The sequence below is a fragment of the Phyllopteryx taeniolatus genome, chromosome 4 (assembly GCF_024500385.1).
Source record: "Phyllopteryx taeniolatus isolate TA_2022b chromosome 4, UOR_Ptae_1.2, whole genome shotgun sequence".
Classification (NCBI taxonomy): domain Eukaryota; kingdom Metazoa; phylum Chordata; class Actinopteri; order Syngnathiformes; family Syngnathidae; genus Phyllopteryx; species Phyllopteryx taeniolatus.
In genome coordinates this window covers 27,137,816-27,151,986 of record NC_084505.1, presented here as the reverse complement: position 1 = coordinate 27,151,986, position 14,171 = coordinate 27,137,816, and the positions used below count along the sequence as shown (strand labels likewise).

Here is a 14,171-nt window from a genome sequence, read left to right as displayed (position 1 = left end):
TCTGGCATAAAAGGGATACAGATCCTCCATTCTGCTTGACCTAACAGCCGAACAGGACAAAAAAAGAAATACCAAATGGAGGATGTTGAATTTACGGAAAATGATGCCGAGGAAAAGTGACTGGGTAGGGATTGGATGAAAATGACTTGAACTTGATGAACTGCGTGCGGTCTTTGAGGTACGAGTGGAAACAGTCTAGGATGGTTGTTGTCTTTAAACAATCGTAATAACGGTAAAGACATGCAATAGTTCCCACCCTTTGACAAATTAATACATTTATTTTGCTGTCTGCTATTGTGAATGCAAAATGGCTGCCTCATCACACATCCCTCTGGTGTATTGCGACATCACGGGCTCTCTGCGGCAGCATTATCGGTAAAGACAGCTTGAGTGACCTTTGTTCAAACACGCAAAAAGAGGAACTCTTCGGACACTGAGATGCATTTGCGTTCGTTTTCACGCAAAAAGAGAAGAAAAATCGGAGATATTCCAAAATGTCCTTTTCATCTTAAGAAAAGGAAAATGGACGGATGGAACTGCCAACAATTCAAATACTGCCATCAGTCAAATGAATTGATTTTCCAAAGGAAATTGAGCGGGCGTGTCTTGACCGTTCGTGATGAAATGATTTGAAAGTGAGCTTCCCAGCGACAAGCTCGTTGCTCAGCAGGTTTTTGGTTTCGTTTTTCCGTGAGGAAGATCAGATGACCGACCGCATGCGCCGGCGGGAGAACTTGATCCTCATCAACAATTCATGGCCACACACACCTGTTTGTAGCTGTACGTAACCATGGCAACAACCGGTGGCATCGCTCAGCTGTGACATTTGGTTTGGGATGGCTTCGCCCCCCTCGCCGATTTTTGCCGATGAAGATATTTTTGAGCCGAAACTGTCATCGTCGACGTTTTTTGGGGGAAACCAATTTTGATTTTAGGGAGCTAAGACAACACATACTGCCTAAGATTGTTTTGAGGGGGGCTTGAAAATGGGCCTCGTGACGCCCCTGGCAACGACACAAATGACCTGCGCCCGTTCGAGCTCGTGAACCTCAAAACTGAGCCAAAACAAAAGTTCGACTAACAAGAAAATCATTCATTCTTATTTTGTAATTGTGATTTCTAATTCAACAATTATTTCATCGCAAAAAAGCAACTGGTGTATTTTTAGTATTGTTCGATTGTATTAATTACGGGAAGACAAGTAAGCAATTAATGAATGAAAATAACGTCTAAATGAATGCAACGCAAACCAATATTGGAATTTGAAGTGACTAATGTAGTGATTGTATCCTTATTATCGATCTGTTTGATGATGATGTTTCAAGTGTTGTAGAAATGAAAATGTGCTGTTTGTGTTTCCACGGCAACGCATCACAACCAAAACAAAGGCCCCAATAGAAACAGGTCGTGGATGCTTTTTTTCTTCTTCCTCCTTCTCTTTCGGTCACGTCACGCGGTGCAGCGGTCGTCATGGCGACGGCGCGTGCAGTCAAAAAGCCGCCACGGGCTCCTGTTGCGCGTGCACGCGGGAGATGGTCGCACTTGTGCCATTTGCTGCCGTCGCTGCTGCGTCTTCTTCTCCTTCTTCTTGGTGTTGTCGTTTCTGTTGTTGTTGTGTGTCGGGGGCGCGATGGCGTCCAACACGGCCGAGCCGGCGGCGGCGGCGGCGGCCACCACGTTGACGACCGCCGAGCTTCCCACCGGAGCCGCCGTGTGCACAACTCTACCGGACCTCCTCTACCTACCTGAACTGGTAACTTGATTGTGATTGTGACTTGCAAAGCGCAACCTCGGGCTAAGAATGGCGTGTCATTCCTAATTCCCCAAATAATTCCTAACCCAAAGTAATGTCGCCCGTTGCAATCAATCTTCTGAATGATGCCTGAGGAAAAGCAAGCCTTACTTGAAAAATGCGCTCCGAGCGCTTTATTTATTGTATCGTGTTTGTCACGTCTGGGAAAAGACCCTGGTCACGCGTGACGTGTTTGCGCGCAGATTTTCGGGGGTCTGGTGTGGATCCTGGTGGCGTGCACGCTGGCGCTCCCGGAGAACCCGCTCGGCTGGCTCATGTTCGTGAGCGTCTTCTGCTTCGTCGCCACGTTTGTGTGGAGCGTCCTGTTCTTGTGCGGCTGTCATTCCAACAAAAGCCGCTGGGCGGCAGCAGTGAGTAAAAGCACCAAACCCAATGTCGACCTTTGCCATCATTTCATCCTCACAGCCGACCGTGATCAAAGTCGCTTCCTACGATGCAGGAAAGACAAATATTAGGGGACCTTCTCTGCCTCTCGTCTTACCGTAAATGATGATGCGTCGACATCCGGTAGAGCTCAGCGCTGCCCCGGCATGTTGTGGCGCAACGCGGTATTACACTGAAGGCGCGCAACTCCAAATTGCGAGTTGTCTGTGCGCACTCGTCCCTCGCCGGATTAAATTTTTCAAGTCTCATTTTAGATCGGCAATTTTTCACCATTTTACTACCGCTAGTTACAATGAATTGTACTCCCTCTACTGGTGGCCAACGGCAGTGCACTTTTAATTGCTTTATTAAACAAACGAGAACAAAATAAAGACGTAACTGATGCACACACACACACAAAAAATCACTCTAATGCACGAATTCACACACACACAAACACTTGAACATACATAAAAAACACACACACAAACAAAACACACATACCCACAGAAAAACATGCACACAAGAACACCCTAACATTCACACACGTGCACACGCACGCACACAAACACTTGAATGTACACAAAATCACACACCCAAACAACCACAAACACACACAGGCACACACACACAGGAAAACATGCACAAAAGAACACACTAACCTATGAACGTATACAAAATCACACACACACAAACATGCACAAACAAATTCGCACACATGCACAAACACACATTTACATAAATACACACTACTGTACACACAAACACAGGCACATTCACAAAATTACACACACACAAGCGAGCACATACACGATTGGATTTTGTGATTTTGCATGTGGCTAACGGTTTAGCCAGTAAGCAGCCAGCCGATGCTGCGCTCTCATTGGCCGACTCCCACGTTGCTCACCGGGCCGGGCTCCGCCTTTAAAGCCACACACGTTCACAGTCACACATACTGCAGTGTGGAATGTGAGGACGGCGACCCCCGGGGGCCCAAAATAATATTTGTCTTTCAGGACTTCGCGTATCACTTGACGGCTGCCGTCTTCTACCTCAGCGCCTCCGTGACCTTGGCAAAGGTCACGCTGGACATGGAGAACGCAGGAAACTTCCAGAACTACCAGCTGGACATCTCTGCTGTGGTCTGTCAGTCACACGCACACACATCCATATGAACACACGTATATGCATACACACATACACATCAGCACACGCACACTAACACCGAATCGTGCGGACGCACCGCATACACGCGCACACACAGCTTCATAAATGCACCGATGGACGATTGATGCATGTCGCGCATGCATGTGCGCGTGTGATTTTGTATTCGTCTGCGTGAATGTATGTTTTCGTGTGTGTGTGCGCGTCGCCTTCAGGTGTTCTCGTACGTGGCCACGCTGCTGTACTTCGTACACACCATCTTGTCGGCTATGCGCTGGAAGACCTTCTAGAACATTTTCATCTGTCCATCAGTACGCACACACACGCGCACATTTTTTGCATGGTTGCCATTGCTGATTTCTGAAATGTATATAGCATTTGGTTTATTTTTAACTTATTTGACATTGTTCATTCATGACATTTAGATTAGATAATTGTATTGTGACATTGATATTTGAAAAAAAAATATTTAAAATATTCCTTTTTGCGCATTTCTATTTCACGTTGCTTATTTATGACACATTTCATTTGATATCAATTTGTTTATTTAGCACACTTACCTGTATATGTGAAATTGTTGATTTATACCACATTTTTTGATGACATTGACATTGTTTAATAGTCACATATTTACATATGGCTCTATTTATTACATTTATACTACAAATTGTTTTTTTTGCAAATAAATTTTGAATAACTTCATTGGGATGAGACTGTTCTCAACTTTGCGTTGGACTCCATGACAGTGTTGTGTGTGTGTGGTTGCCAAGGTTACCATGTTTCAGGTGGAACGCTGCTCAGCGACCCCTGAAGACCACCGCGACGATGTCTCACAATGTTGTCATGCGTCTGACCTCTGAACCTTTTGCAACAGACATCTGAACATGACACCGAGCGCACACACGCAGTGTCGGCATTTCGGTCGGTGTGGCAAATGATGAATCATGAATGAAGCGGTGCATTGAAGAGACGCGTCTCCGTGACAACAAGGGGAACGTTCCAATAATACAAAGGACATGAAATCTTTTTTTAATGCAGTGATTGTCAAAAGTATATTCTTGTAACACCGGTGGTATGCTGGCTCCCTCTAGTGGTACTCAATAGTATCACTGAATTGCGCAAACTGTGCATAATGTTAACTACAATAGATCTGTGGCATATTCGTGTTCGGGCATCTACGATTCACCTATTCATGGATTTTAAACAAATATTTTTTTCCCATTCCCAACTAGTATGCCATGAGCGCTCTTCAGGTGTGCCGTGAGATTTTTCAATTGTAAAATATGTGCCTCAGCTCCATAAAGGTTGGAAGTCACTGATAGATAGATAGATAGATAGATATAGATATACTCTATAAAGTACTGACAAGCTTTCTCCCAAATTCCAGGTAAAAATAATGATAATGTCATTTATAGCATTTTTTGCAGAAAATGACAAAAGGTCAAAATTTAAAAAAAACATTGCAGTGTATTCAGAGCTCAAATAACTCAAGGAAAACAAGTTATTTATTCTGAAACATCACAATACTAATGTTTTACGCTTGTAAATCAGTATTTGTTGGAACAACCCTTATTTTGAATCACGGCTTTCATGCTCTCCAGCATTCTTTCAGATTGCCGCTGGGTGACCTTTTGTCACTCCTGGTGCAAACATTCAGAACAGCTCAGCTTTGTTGAATGGCTTGTGACCATCCATCTTCCTCTTGATCACATTCCAGAGGTTTTCAATGGGGTTCGGGTCTGGGGATTGGGCTGGCCATGACAGGGTCTTGATCCGGCGGTCCTCCGTCCACACCTTGAGTGACCTCGCTGCGTGGCATGGAAAATACAAAGTCAAACAATAAGGTTGGTGAAGATTCAGCGCTGGGCTCTCATCCACTTGGTTCAGAACAACGGCCATGGAAGAGAGACCACCGCAAAAGGTCCGGTCCGCTTGTTGTATGCTTCCCGACGTGACGTCACGCAGTCGTCGACCAATCCTAGCTCCAGCCTCGTGTTTGGGGTCCGTTCGGAAATGCAGTCCGATGTTCCCACCGCGCCACGAGACCGAGTGTGCTCCACTTTCTCCAACTTTACTAATGAACGTGTTGGCTATGGCTACGGATACGTCAGTACATCCGCTATATCGAATGTGTCAGTTTTGCTTGTATCGAGTGGCGCACACACTGCCAACGCTCTGAGTTACCGAAGGTTCCTTCTTGCGCCCGGAGTGAACTTCCCAACGCACCCTATGTTGATATGCCGTGCACTTGTTTCTGTCGGTTCGACTAAGTGTAATGCAATTATATGTTCATAAGGATATCTGGATGTGTATCTGTAATGGGATGTATCAATAAAAGTGGATGCAGTGTTGTGTAAGCGTGCAGCCAGTCATTTCTACCAACGCCGATAGCCCGAACGGCTCCCCGGGCGAGCCAGTGCGGTCCGCTAAAAAAGTGTGTTCTCACCGCGATGGGGAAAACGCACAGAACAAATTTCGCGTGCATGCACGTTCATGACAACAAAGGTGATTCTTCTTCTTTGACCTGTAAACGGTGAAATACGCCGACACAAAAAACAGGTTTCCTTCTGCGTCTTTGTGTTTCCTCTTCATCCGCCGCCTTTGAAGGTTGCAGAAGGAGCGCATATTTGTCCACAAGTTCAAGTTTTATTCGGACAAGGAAAACGCGAGACAACGTTCGCGGAGGTCGCCATCTTGTTTTCTGACTTGGTAAATGGAACGCTGTTAACTCGGGAATGACGTCATTCACGGCTCCGACTTCCCACTTCCGAGGTCAATGGAACGCGGTTCAGCCGGCTTGACGTCACTTCCGGTGGGCGAGACTTCTATGGACAAGATGGCCGCCGCCGGTGAAGAAAGTGATACTTTGTGAAGGTGAAATATTTCGCTCGTTTTTTGGCTTTTTCGTGTCACTAACTGGCTTTTTTTGTCCTTAGCGTGACATATACAATATTATCAAGATTGGATACAATATTGAATTGGTGAAGATTGGTCAAACTAAAACACTGGACACTTGATTAGGTACAACGTGCCGGTAGCCTGATGGCGTCATTGCCTGCGTTATTTTCTCAACGTTTTCCAAAAATAACAACTTTTGCCGATTACCACCACAAACACTTAAAAAACAACAACACTATTTCCACTTTTATTGATATTGTACGAGTTAAAAATGACGTAGGCAATCGTCCTTTTCATAGGTATGATCCTAAAAATTTCTAAATACCTTTATATCAAAATAGAAGGTATCATTGGATAGAGGAGTGTTACATGAAAGCAATGAATCGGTTAAGGATGAAGGATTTATGCCATTTTTTATGTTGAAAATGTGCCCAAATTGTCTGTCCAGAAATCAATGTAAATAATTCACAAACTTGCGACCGAAACCTTGACGCTTAGAAAAGTGCCCGGATGTTTCTTATTAGTTGAGATGTAAATGTGACGTCGAAACAGGCCATTTTCAGATTTTACAACTGCGGGCGTCCGCTCGAGCCTTCTCATTTTCACCGACAAACTGAGAGCAATGTTGTTTTTGGGGGTCTGGAACGGCTTTGTTGATTTTGCAGCTTTGTATTTGGTGTGATGGGCGTGTGGCAGAACTACAAGGTTCTGATCGTGATGGGCACCAGTTTGGCTCTGATCCACGCCGGATGGTACCAGCTCAAGGCCCACCCCCACCTGTACAAGACCGCCGCACACGACGTCGTCCCCGAACCCGCCATCGTTGCAGCTTACGCCGCGCGGACGCCCAAAAGCAAGTAGCGCAGGTCCGCCCGCCCGTCGCCACCTTGACCGCACGTCCTCGTTATTGCAATTGCTATTGTTATCGTAACAATGTCAATTTTCCCTCGTCAGATGAAAGGTGGCACGTGGCTGCGCAGGAATTGGCTGTGGGTGGCCGGCGGCACCTTGGCGAGTGTGCACGCGGGCACGTGGCTGATGCAGCGCGCTGTCAAGAGCGCCGTACGCTCGCCACAACAACAACAAATGCCCAAAGCCCAAACGCACACAGATGAGTGAAAAGTGCAAAATACAAAAATATTTTGTTTGTTTTTCTTTCCTCTTTCCTTTCTTCATCAGTGACACATGTGATGATGTCATCGATGGATAGATCGGGGAAAATTGATCCATCGCAGTCAGCATTTTGGATGTGCTGACAGGCGTGTGGAAAATGAACATTAGCGAGCTTAGCATCATAATAAAACGCACTAGCTTGTTAGCTAATGCTAACTTGTATCCTGTTGTTTGCTTTTTCAGAAAAAACTGACCAATCATGATGTGACTTTTTCCCCTTCGTCGTTTATCAACTCAACTGATGTCATCAATAAATCAATGTTAAAATGGATTTTTCATCGGTCATGATTTCCAATTCATGTACTAATGTAGCTAATGAGACAATGAGTAAATTTTATTTTCATCCTTTTTTAATGAGATGAGGAATTGAACATTAGTCTCACATACGCATTATGTTGACAATACATAGTAATAACTATAGCTGCAGCCAGCAATGAAAGGTCCCATGCCATCAAATTATAATCTTTGTCCTTTTTATGAGGTTAGCAAGATAATTTGGGTTTGAAATGCCACGGTGTCCTTTTTCACGCTTTTGTACCTGGCAGATGAGATGTCCAGTTCTCAAATTTTTATTTGTGCACCTGTTTTAGGCAAGTGTTCGTAGATCTCTATAATTGACAGACACAAGTGTCGATTTAATAAGAGCTGTTGTGATGTGTTCAAGGGCTGCAGGTGCTTGCAGTTCTCAAATTTCGAGGAAGTGACTTAAAGATTTGTTACCGCGGTGACCAAACATTTATTTAAAGACAACTGTGACGTTTCAAAGGATCAGTCACATTTTCTGTTGCTGGGTCTGTTCAGAAAATCAAACACTCATATCTCAAATCATCTTTCCCCATTGAAATGAACAGAAGTGACATTGATTCGTTCCAGTCCACCCCAGTAAGGAAAATAGCACTAAATTGTACAGCGCTCATATCTCAAAGCAAAAAAGTGGTCTGAACTCATATGTCAAGGCAGCCCGTTCTTGTCGCCCACTTGACGTGGAAACGCGTCCCGCCGCCAGACCGCCGTCACAAGTCCGGCGATGTCCGAGAACACGCCGTCACTGCGTGGCGTGGTTCCCACGCTGCTGTTGCCGCGGCAACTTCCTGCGATCCTTGCCGGCGTTCCTCTTCCTCTTCTTGCTGAGGAACGCGTCCAGCTTGCCGCTCTTCTTCAGGTCGGAGAACCTCGCCGCCAGACGCAGCTTCTTCTGCTCACCTGCAAACGGCAAAAACAGCTTGACCATTACAATTTATTGTTTTTCTCTTTTACTGTGACTTTTTTGTCAAAAGAGGTAACAGCTATTCTATGAAAATATGACTATTTTCAAAATACTGTGACTTTTTATCCTGAAAAATTCAAAAAAATTGGGACTTTACTTCCATAACATTACATTTTCCCCGCTCGAAATGCAACTTTATTCTCACAAGATATACCGACATTTCTTCCACAAACCATAATTACAAATAGCAAATGCGCATAATATGATGTATCGAAATATGTAATAATAAATACCTTTATATGATCAATGCTCTTTTTTCCCCCCGTAAAATACGTACATTTCTTGAGGAAGAAAGGCCGAGCTCCCCGATTGGCCCGTTCTCTCTGCTCCTGTTTGTACTGAAGCTCTCTCGCCCGCTGCTGCTCTTGACTCTGCCGTGCTCGCTCCTGATTGGCCTGCACGCATGACATCACATCGCTCGTAACCACGTGGCTTTCGTAGCTCAATTTTTGTACAAAAAAAAAAGGGGGGGCCAAGCGATGGCTTTGTCCTGTATCTACACTATATTGCCAAAAGTATTGGCTGAGCCGCCTTGACTCACATATGAATCGAAGTGACACCCCATCCTTCATCCGTCCATTCATTCTCAACAGCGCTTATCCTGTTCAGGGTCACGGGGCGCCGGAGCCTATCCCAGCCGACTTCGGGCGAAAGGCTGACTACACCCTGAACTGGTCGCCCATCGGTGACATGGCACATATAGAAACAAACAACCATTCGCCCTCGCATTCACAACGTCACTGAGTCGGAACTGAACCAACGCAGAGCGCACCGAAGTCAGGCGAGTAGACCGCTACGCCACCAGTGACCCAATCTTAATCCATCGCGTTGAATATGACATCGGCCCACCCTCTGCACTTCTAACAGCCAACGAGAAGGCGTGGCTCTCAGTCTCCGCTCAAATTTGTCCGAAAGTCTTCTCGAGGGTTGAGGTCAGGATTGTGCAGGCCAGTCAAATTCATCCACATCCAACTCTCTTTTCCGTGTCTTTATGAACCTTGATTTGTGCACCGATGCACAGTCATGTTGGAAGAGGAAAGGGCCATCTCCAGACTGTCCCCACAAAGTTGGAAATGTCCAAAATCACTCTGTCGTGCAAGTGAAAGGAACTCTGAGCACTTCACCACACCAAGAGATTTTGGACAGGCAAACAGTTTGGCATGACCCCTTCCTCTTCCAACATGACCATGCACCAGTGCACAAAACAAGGTTCATAAAGACACAGAAAAGAGTTGGATGTGGATGAACTTGACTGGCCTGACCTCAACCCCATAGAACACCTTTGGGTTGACGTCATCATTTGTGTGGTACTAATTTAAGCAGACTGACTGTTCATTCTTGTGAATTAGATGGAAGATCAGATGACATTTTAGGACCAATTTATGCAGAGATTTTGTGTGTATTTGGTACCATCCATCCATCCATTTTCCGAACCGCTTCTACTCACTCGAGTTACGGGCGTGCTGGCGCCAATCCCAGATGACGGTTGGCGAGAGGCGGGGTACACCCTGAACTGGTTGCCAGGCAATCGCAGGGCACATAGAAACAACTATTCACGCTCACATTCACACCTACGGACAATTTAGAGTCTTCAATCAACCTACTGCGCATGTTTTGGGGACGTGGGTGGAAACCGGAGTACCAGGAGAAAAGCCACGAAGGCACAGGGAGAACATGCAAACTCCACACAGGCCAGGCCGGGATTTGAACCCGCAACCTCACAACTGTGTGGCGGATGTGCTAATCAGTCGCCCACCGTGCCGCCTATTTGGTACCATTGCCTTGCAAATGTATGACTCGTGTAAAATAAGTCTCACAATAGTTGGCAGAAATTGTCCCATTCCTCCTGACCGAACTTTTGAGGTCTCCCCATCAAATGTTTTTGTGATGAGGGCCACTCTAAAACATTGACTTTGTTACCCTGAAGCCACTTTGTCAGCAGTTTGGCAGTCTGCTTTGGGTCACTGTCCATTTGGAAGACCCATTAGTGCCCAAGTGCTGACCGTTCCAGGCTGAAGTCTTGAGATTTCGCATCAGTATTTCCACATCATGTTCTTTCCTCATGATGCCATCTATTTTGTCAAGTGCACCAGTCCCGCCAATAGCAAAACAACCCCACGACAACCCCCATATTTCACAGTTGGGATGGTGTTCTCAGGCTTGCAAGCTTCCCTCTTTTTCTCTCAACGTAATGATGCTCATTATGACCAAACAGTTCCATTTGAGTTTGGCCAGACCGCAGGACATGTCTCCAAAAATCAAGGTCTTTGTCCCCATGTGCATTTGCAAATCCTTATCTGATTTATGAGGTTTCTTTTGGACTAAGGGCTACTTCCTGGCAGAGTGTCCTTTCAGCACGTGTACGCACAGAACTGGTTTCACTGTGGATCAGGACACACTCTTGACACCAGCGTCTTCACAAGGACTTTTGCTTTTATTCTTGGCTTGGTGTGCACATTTGAGAGCAAGTCCACAATTCTCTTGCTGGTATCTTGGCTGATTTCTTTTGACATTATTCCCATGATGTTACACAAACAAGCTGTGTTTACAAATATACATTCACAAGTGTGTGTCAATACACCTATTAGAAGCTTACAAAGATATGACAACCCATCTGGGTTTGAATTGTTTAAAAGACATAATAATCTTCCTGAATATAAACTTCTGACTTTTCAGATAGTCAAGAAAATTGTCCCCAAAAATCCTCCTCTTAATTATTCTGGCATGAAGCAAATAGAATGTTGGTATTCCTAATGGAACTGAAACAGGAAAAGTTTAGTGTGATTTCATGTCAGACAGTGAGCAAAAAAAGCGTACATCTTTTAAAACGTCAACCTGTGGTGTCAAGTGTGATGACGACACTCACCATCTTCTTGAGGAGGAAGCTGAGCTTCTCTTTCCTGTCGCTGTTCTTAGTTTTCTTCAGCTGCTTTTGGAGCTCCTGAACGCCGCCAAAGATGCAAGAAGTCCGTCATCCATTCTACTCGTGCTACCAAAGCTGCAAATGCTCATAACAATCCCGCTGAAGCGCCGTGTAGAGTGGGCGCCGTACCTGCGTCTCACGCTCTCTGATGTTGTGGATGAACTTGTAGGTTTTGTCAAAGATGTCCGCCTTGTACTCCCCCGACAGGTCGTCGAAGCGAGGGTCTCTCAGTGTCTGGGGGTTGAATCAAATAAAAATAAAAAAATCACGTTTCTACTTCCTGCCCACGAGCGTGGCCGCACTCGCCGACTTCTCATCTCACCGCCTTCTTGACGGCGACCACCTGGCGAAGGAACGGCGCCGGTTTCTTGGCCGAGACCTCCGCGGGCCTAAGGAGGGACAAAAACCCATCAAGACCGGATGCGACTTCAAGCGAGCGGACGCCGTGTCACCTGTTCTTGTTGAGGCGTTTGCGGCCGGCGGCGCTCTGTGGCTGGCCGGCGGCGCCGTAAGCGACCTGCTTGTACGCTTTGGTGCCCACGCGGTTCTGCAGTTCCAGGATGTCCTCGAACGGCATGACGGACAACTCTGGACACACATCCCCATCTTCCTTGTCATCATCATCATCATCATCATCACCGCCATCGCACATGCTGTAGCCGCCTGAGTACGACTGAAGTCCATTCGTATTAGGATCTTAGCACTTTTTAAAAAGAATACATTTGCAAACATCCACTTTTACTTGCTAAAACAATCAACATTTTGATCCGATTTTCTGACTGATGTTATGGGTCAACCAAGAATTGAATCAAAATCAATTCATTGTTGTCCATTTTCTGCACTGTAAATTTGTAATGTCTGTTTTTGGAAAAAGGACGGAAATTCCCAAAAACATTTTTTATCCAATTCATCGAAAAAATAACGGGGAGATTAATTGATTATTAAAATAATTATTTGTTGCATCCCTACCGAAAATGTAAAGAAAATCCTACACAATAGAGTAATTGCTGGTTTATTGCGACGGTTTAGTTCCGGATCATCTCTGTAATATGTGAAAATCCGCAAAAGTACTCAACACATATATTTTGTAATTATTTATAAATACTCTAACCACGACCCTAGTGAGGATAAACGGTATGGAAAATGGATGGATACAAATTCTCAAATTTTAGGAATTTATTTCATTTCTCTTATCTTGGAGTAATGATGTACATATGATATGTTGACCTTTTGACATTTACGGAGAAAAACCCCAAAAGGAGCGTCTGGAGTTTTTGTTTTCTGTGAGCAAGTTTTGCAAATCATACGCGAGAACGTCCTTGACCTTTTTTGATGTCCTCTCTCGTCCACACCGCTGACTCTCCCTCCTCCTCCTCTTCTGCTTCATCTTCATCTCCATCAGATCCTTCCTCACTCCCATCACCTCCTGCATGATCATCCTCCTCCTCATCATCATCATCATCATCATTCGATCCTTGCTCATCTTCCTCTTTGCCTTCATCACTCTCATCAGATCCTAGCTGATCTTCCTCATCATCGGCTCCTGTCTGCATCAACACAATCGAGTTGTTCTCCTCTTCATCACTGCTTGTTTGTTTGCTGTTTGTGAACACCGTGTTGGTCTTGTGTGCCGTCTCCATGTCTGAACACTAACACAACACATACATGCAACGTTACATGTTGAATAAATGTATTATTCGAACGCCGAATAGATTGTTGTGCGTTAAAGAGTCGACAACTATCACTTAATTTAGTCAGTTAGTTTAGTCATCAACACGTTTTACCTGCGAAGCTGGCAAAGCTTGGTTTTCTCGCGTTTGGAGCACCACACGTGTCCGCGGACACTTCCGGTCACCGGTCGCCTCTTGAAATCAGTTCCAAAGTGGAATCGACGATGAAATGGTCAACATGTGGACGCGCAGCTCTGCTTTGAGCACACGGTCGCCTTTAGCGTTAGCATTAGCCTCCGTTAGCTTCCTACAACGTGTGGCCGATGACGTCACGTCCACTTGCTACTTCCGCCTTCGGAATAAAGCAAAAAGAATCAAACGTCAGCCAAACCTCACGCGGATCTCGTCACACAAATAATTGTAAACATTTACTGGTCGCCATCGTCACCAAAAATTCCAAACATCAAAAATCCGCGAAAGTGGTTTTGCTATTTCCGGTGAATGGCACGTGCTTCATCCTGGTTGCTAGGAGACCCCGAGAACAGCTGCAGTCCCTTTAAATACGTCACATCGGTATCAAGCAGCACAGCCTTCAAAATTAGAGCGAGAGAGATGAGGGGCGGTCAAAAAGTAATGAGCCCCATTGAATTGTCACGGTTTGCAGTTTAAATACTTCTTTCAAGGTTTATCTTGACAGGAAAACAAAGTTTGGTTCGAGCCTGTCTTCTTTTTGTCAGCCATTTTGGAATTGAGGTCATTGCGGATGCCCATCAGAAGCAGAGAGTTTGAATTTCTTGCTTTGCAAGGTGAACATCCATCAAACATTTTCAAAAGGTTGCGAAATGCTTATGGGCAAGCTGCAATAGGCTCAGCAAAAAAAAGTGAAAAAAAAAAGCACCT

At 45.2% G+C, this 14,171-nt stretch overlaps 2 protein-coding genes and 1 long non-coding RNA gene across 5 annotated transcripts; 1 reads left to right on the top strand and 2 right to left on the bottom strand.

Moving 5' to 3' along the window:
* The first annotated feature begins 1,456 nt into the window (after positions 1 to 1,456).
* On the top strand, positions 1,457 to 4,215 carry LOC133476972 (myelin and lymphocyte protein-like). The gene is made up of 4 exons (XM_061771079.1): positions 1,457 to 1,753; positions 1,996 to 2,163; positions 3,193 to 3,318; positions 3,556 to 4,215. The coding sequence occupies exons 1-4, from the start codon at positions 1,631 to 1,633 to the stop codon at positions 3,628 to 3,630; spliced, it is 492 nt and encodes a 163-aa protein (XP_061627063.1). The 5' UTR covers positions 1,457 to 1,630; the 3' UTR covers positions 3,631 to 4,215.
* Positions 4,216 to 4,827: 612 nt separating this feature from the next.
* Positions 4,828 to 6,060, bottom strand: LOC133476973 (uncharacterized). The gene is made up of 2 exons (XR_009788187.1): positions 5,865 to 6,060; positions 4,828 to 5,148 (listed from the first exon to the last, which is right to left on the bottom strand). It is a non-coding gene; the product is annotated as an uncharacterized LOC133476973 (long non-coding RNA).
* A 1,673-nt stretch (positions 6,061 to 7,733) lies between these two features.
* rrp36 (ribosomal RNA processing 36) lies at positions 7,734 to 13,840 on the bottom strand. Of its 3 annotated transcripts, XM_061771077.1 has the most exons (9): positions 13,720 to 13,840; positions 13,386 to 13,623; positions 12,926 to 13,250; positions 12,054 to 12,189; positions 11,924 to 11,990; positions 11,731 to 11,835; positions 11,545 to 11,619; positions 8,956 to 9,073; positions 7,734 to 8,614 (listed from the first exon to the last, which is right to left on the bottom strand). In XM_061771077.1, the coding sequence occupies exons 3-9, from the start codon at positions 13,239 to 13,241 to the stop codon at positions 8,457 to 8,459; spliced, it is 975 nt and encodes a 324-aa protein (XP_061627061.1). In that variant the 5' UTR covers positions 13,242 to 13,250; positions 13,386 to 13,623; positions 13,720 to 13,840; the 3' UTR covers positions 7,734 to 8,456. The 3 variants fall into 3 exon arrangements, with proteins under 3 accessions (XP_061627061.1, XP_061627060.1, XP_061627062.1); XM_061771076.1 differs by having other exon boundaries at positions 13,386 to 13,781; XM_061771078.1 differs by lacking the exons at positions 13,386 to 13,623; positions 13,720 to 13,840 and having other exon boundaries at positions 12,054 to 12,274; positions 12,926 to 13,085.
* Between the last annotated feature and the right edge of the window lie 331 nt (positions 13,841 to 14,171).

Bases quoted from the DNA above. Each gene is read 5' to 3' on its own strand.
- LOC133476972 (XM_061771079.1), top strand. From the start codon at position 1,631: ATGGCGTCCAACACGGCCGAGCCGGCGGCGGCGGCGGCGGCCACCACG. The intron at 1,754-1,995 runs GTAACTTGATTG...GTTTGCGCGCAG, and splicing joins TCCTCTACCTACCTGAACTG to ATTTTCGGGGGTCTGGTGTG. The intron at 2,164-3,192 runs GTGAGTAAAAGC...TTTGTCTTTCAG, and splicing joins AAAGCCGCTGGGCGGCAGCA to GACTTCGCGTATCACTTGAC.
- rrp36 (XM_061771077.1), bottom strand. From the start codon at position 13,241: ATGGAGACGGCACACAAGACCAACACGGTGTTCACAAACAGCAAACAA. The intron at 9,074-11,544 runs GTGAGTGTCGTC...TCATGCGTGCAG, and splicing joins GCTTCCTCCTCAAGAAGATG to GCCAATCAGGAGCGAGCACG. The intron at 8,615-8,955 runs GTACGTATTTTA...TGCCGTTTGCAG, and splicing joins GCCTTTCTTCCTCAAGAAAT to GTGAGCAGAAGAAGCTGCGT.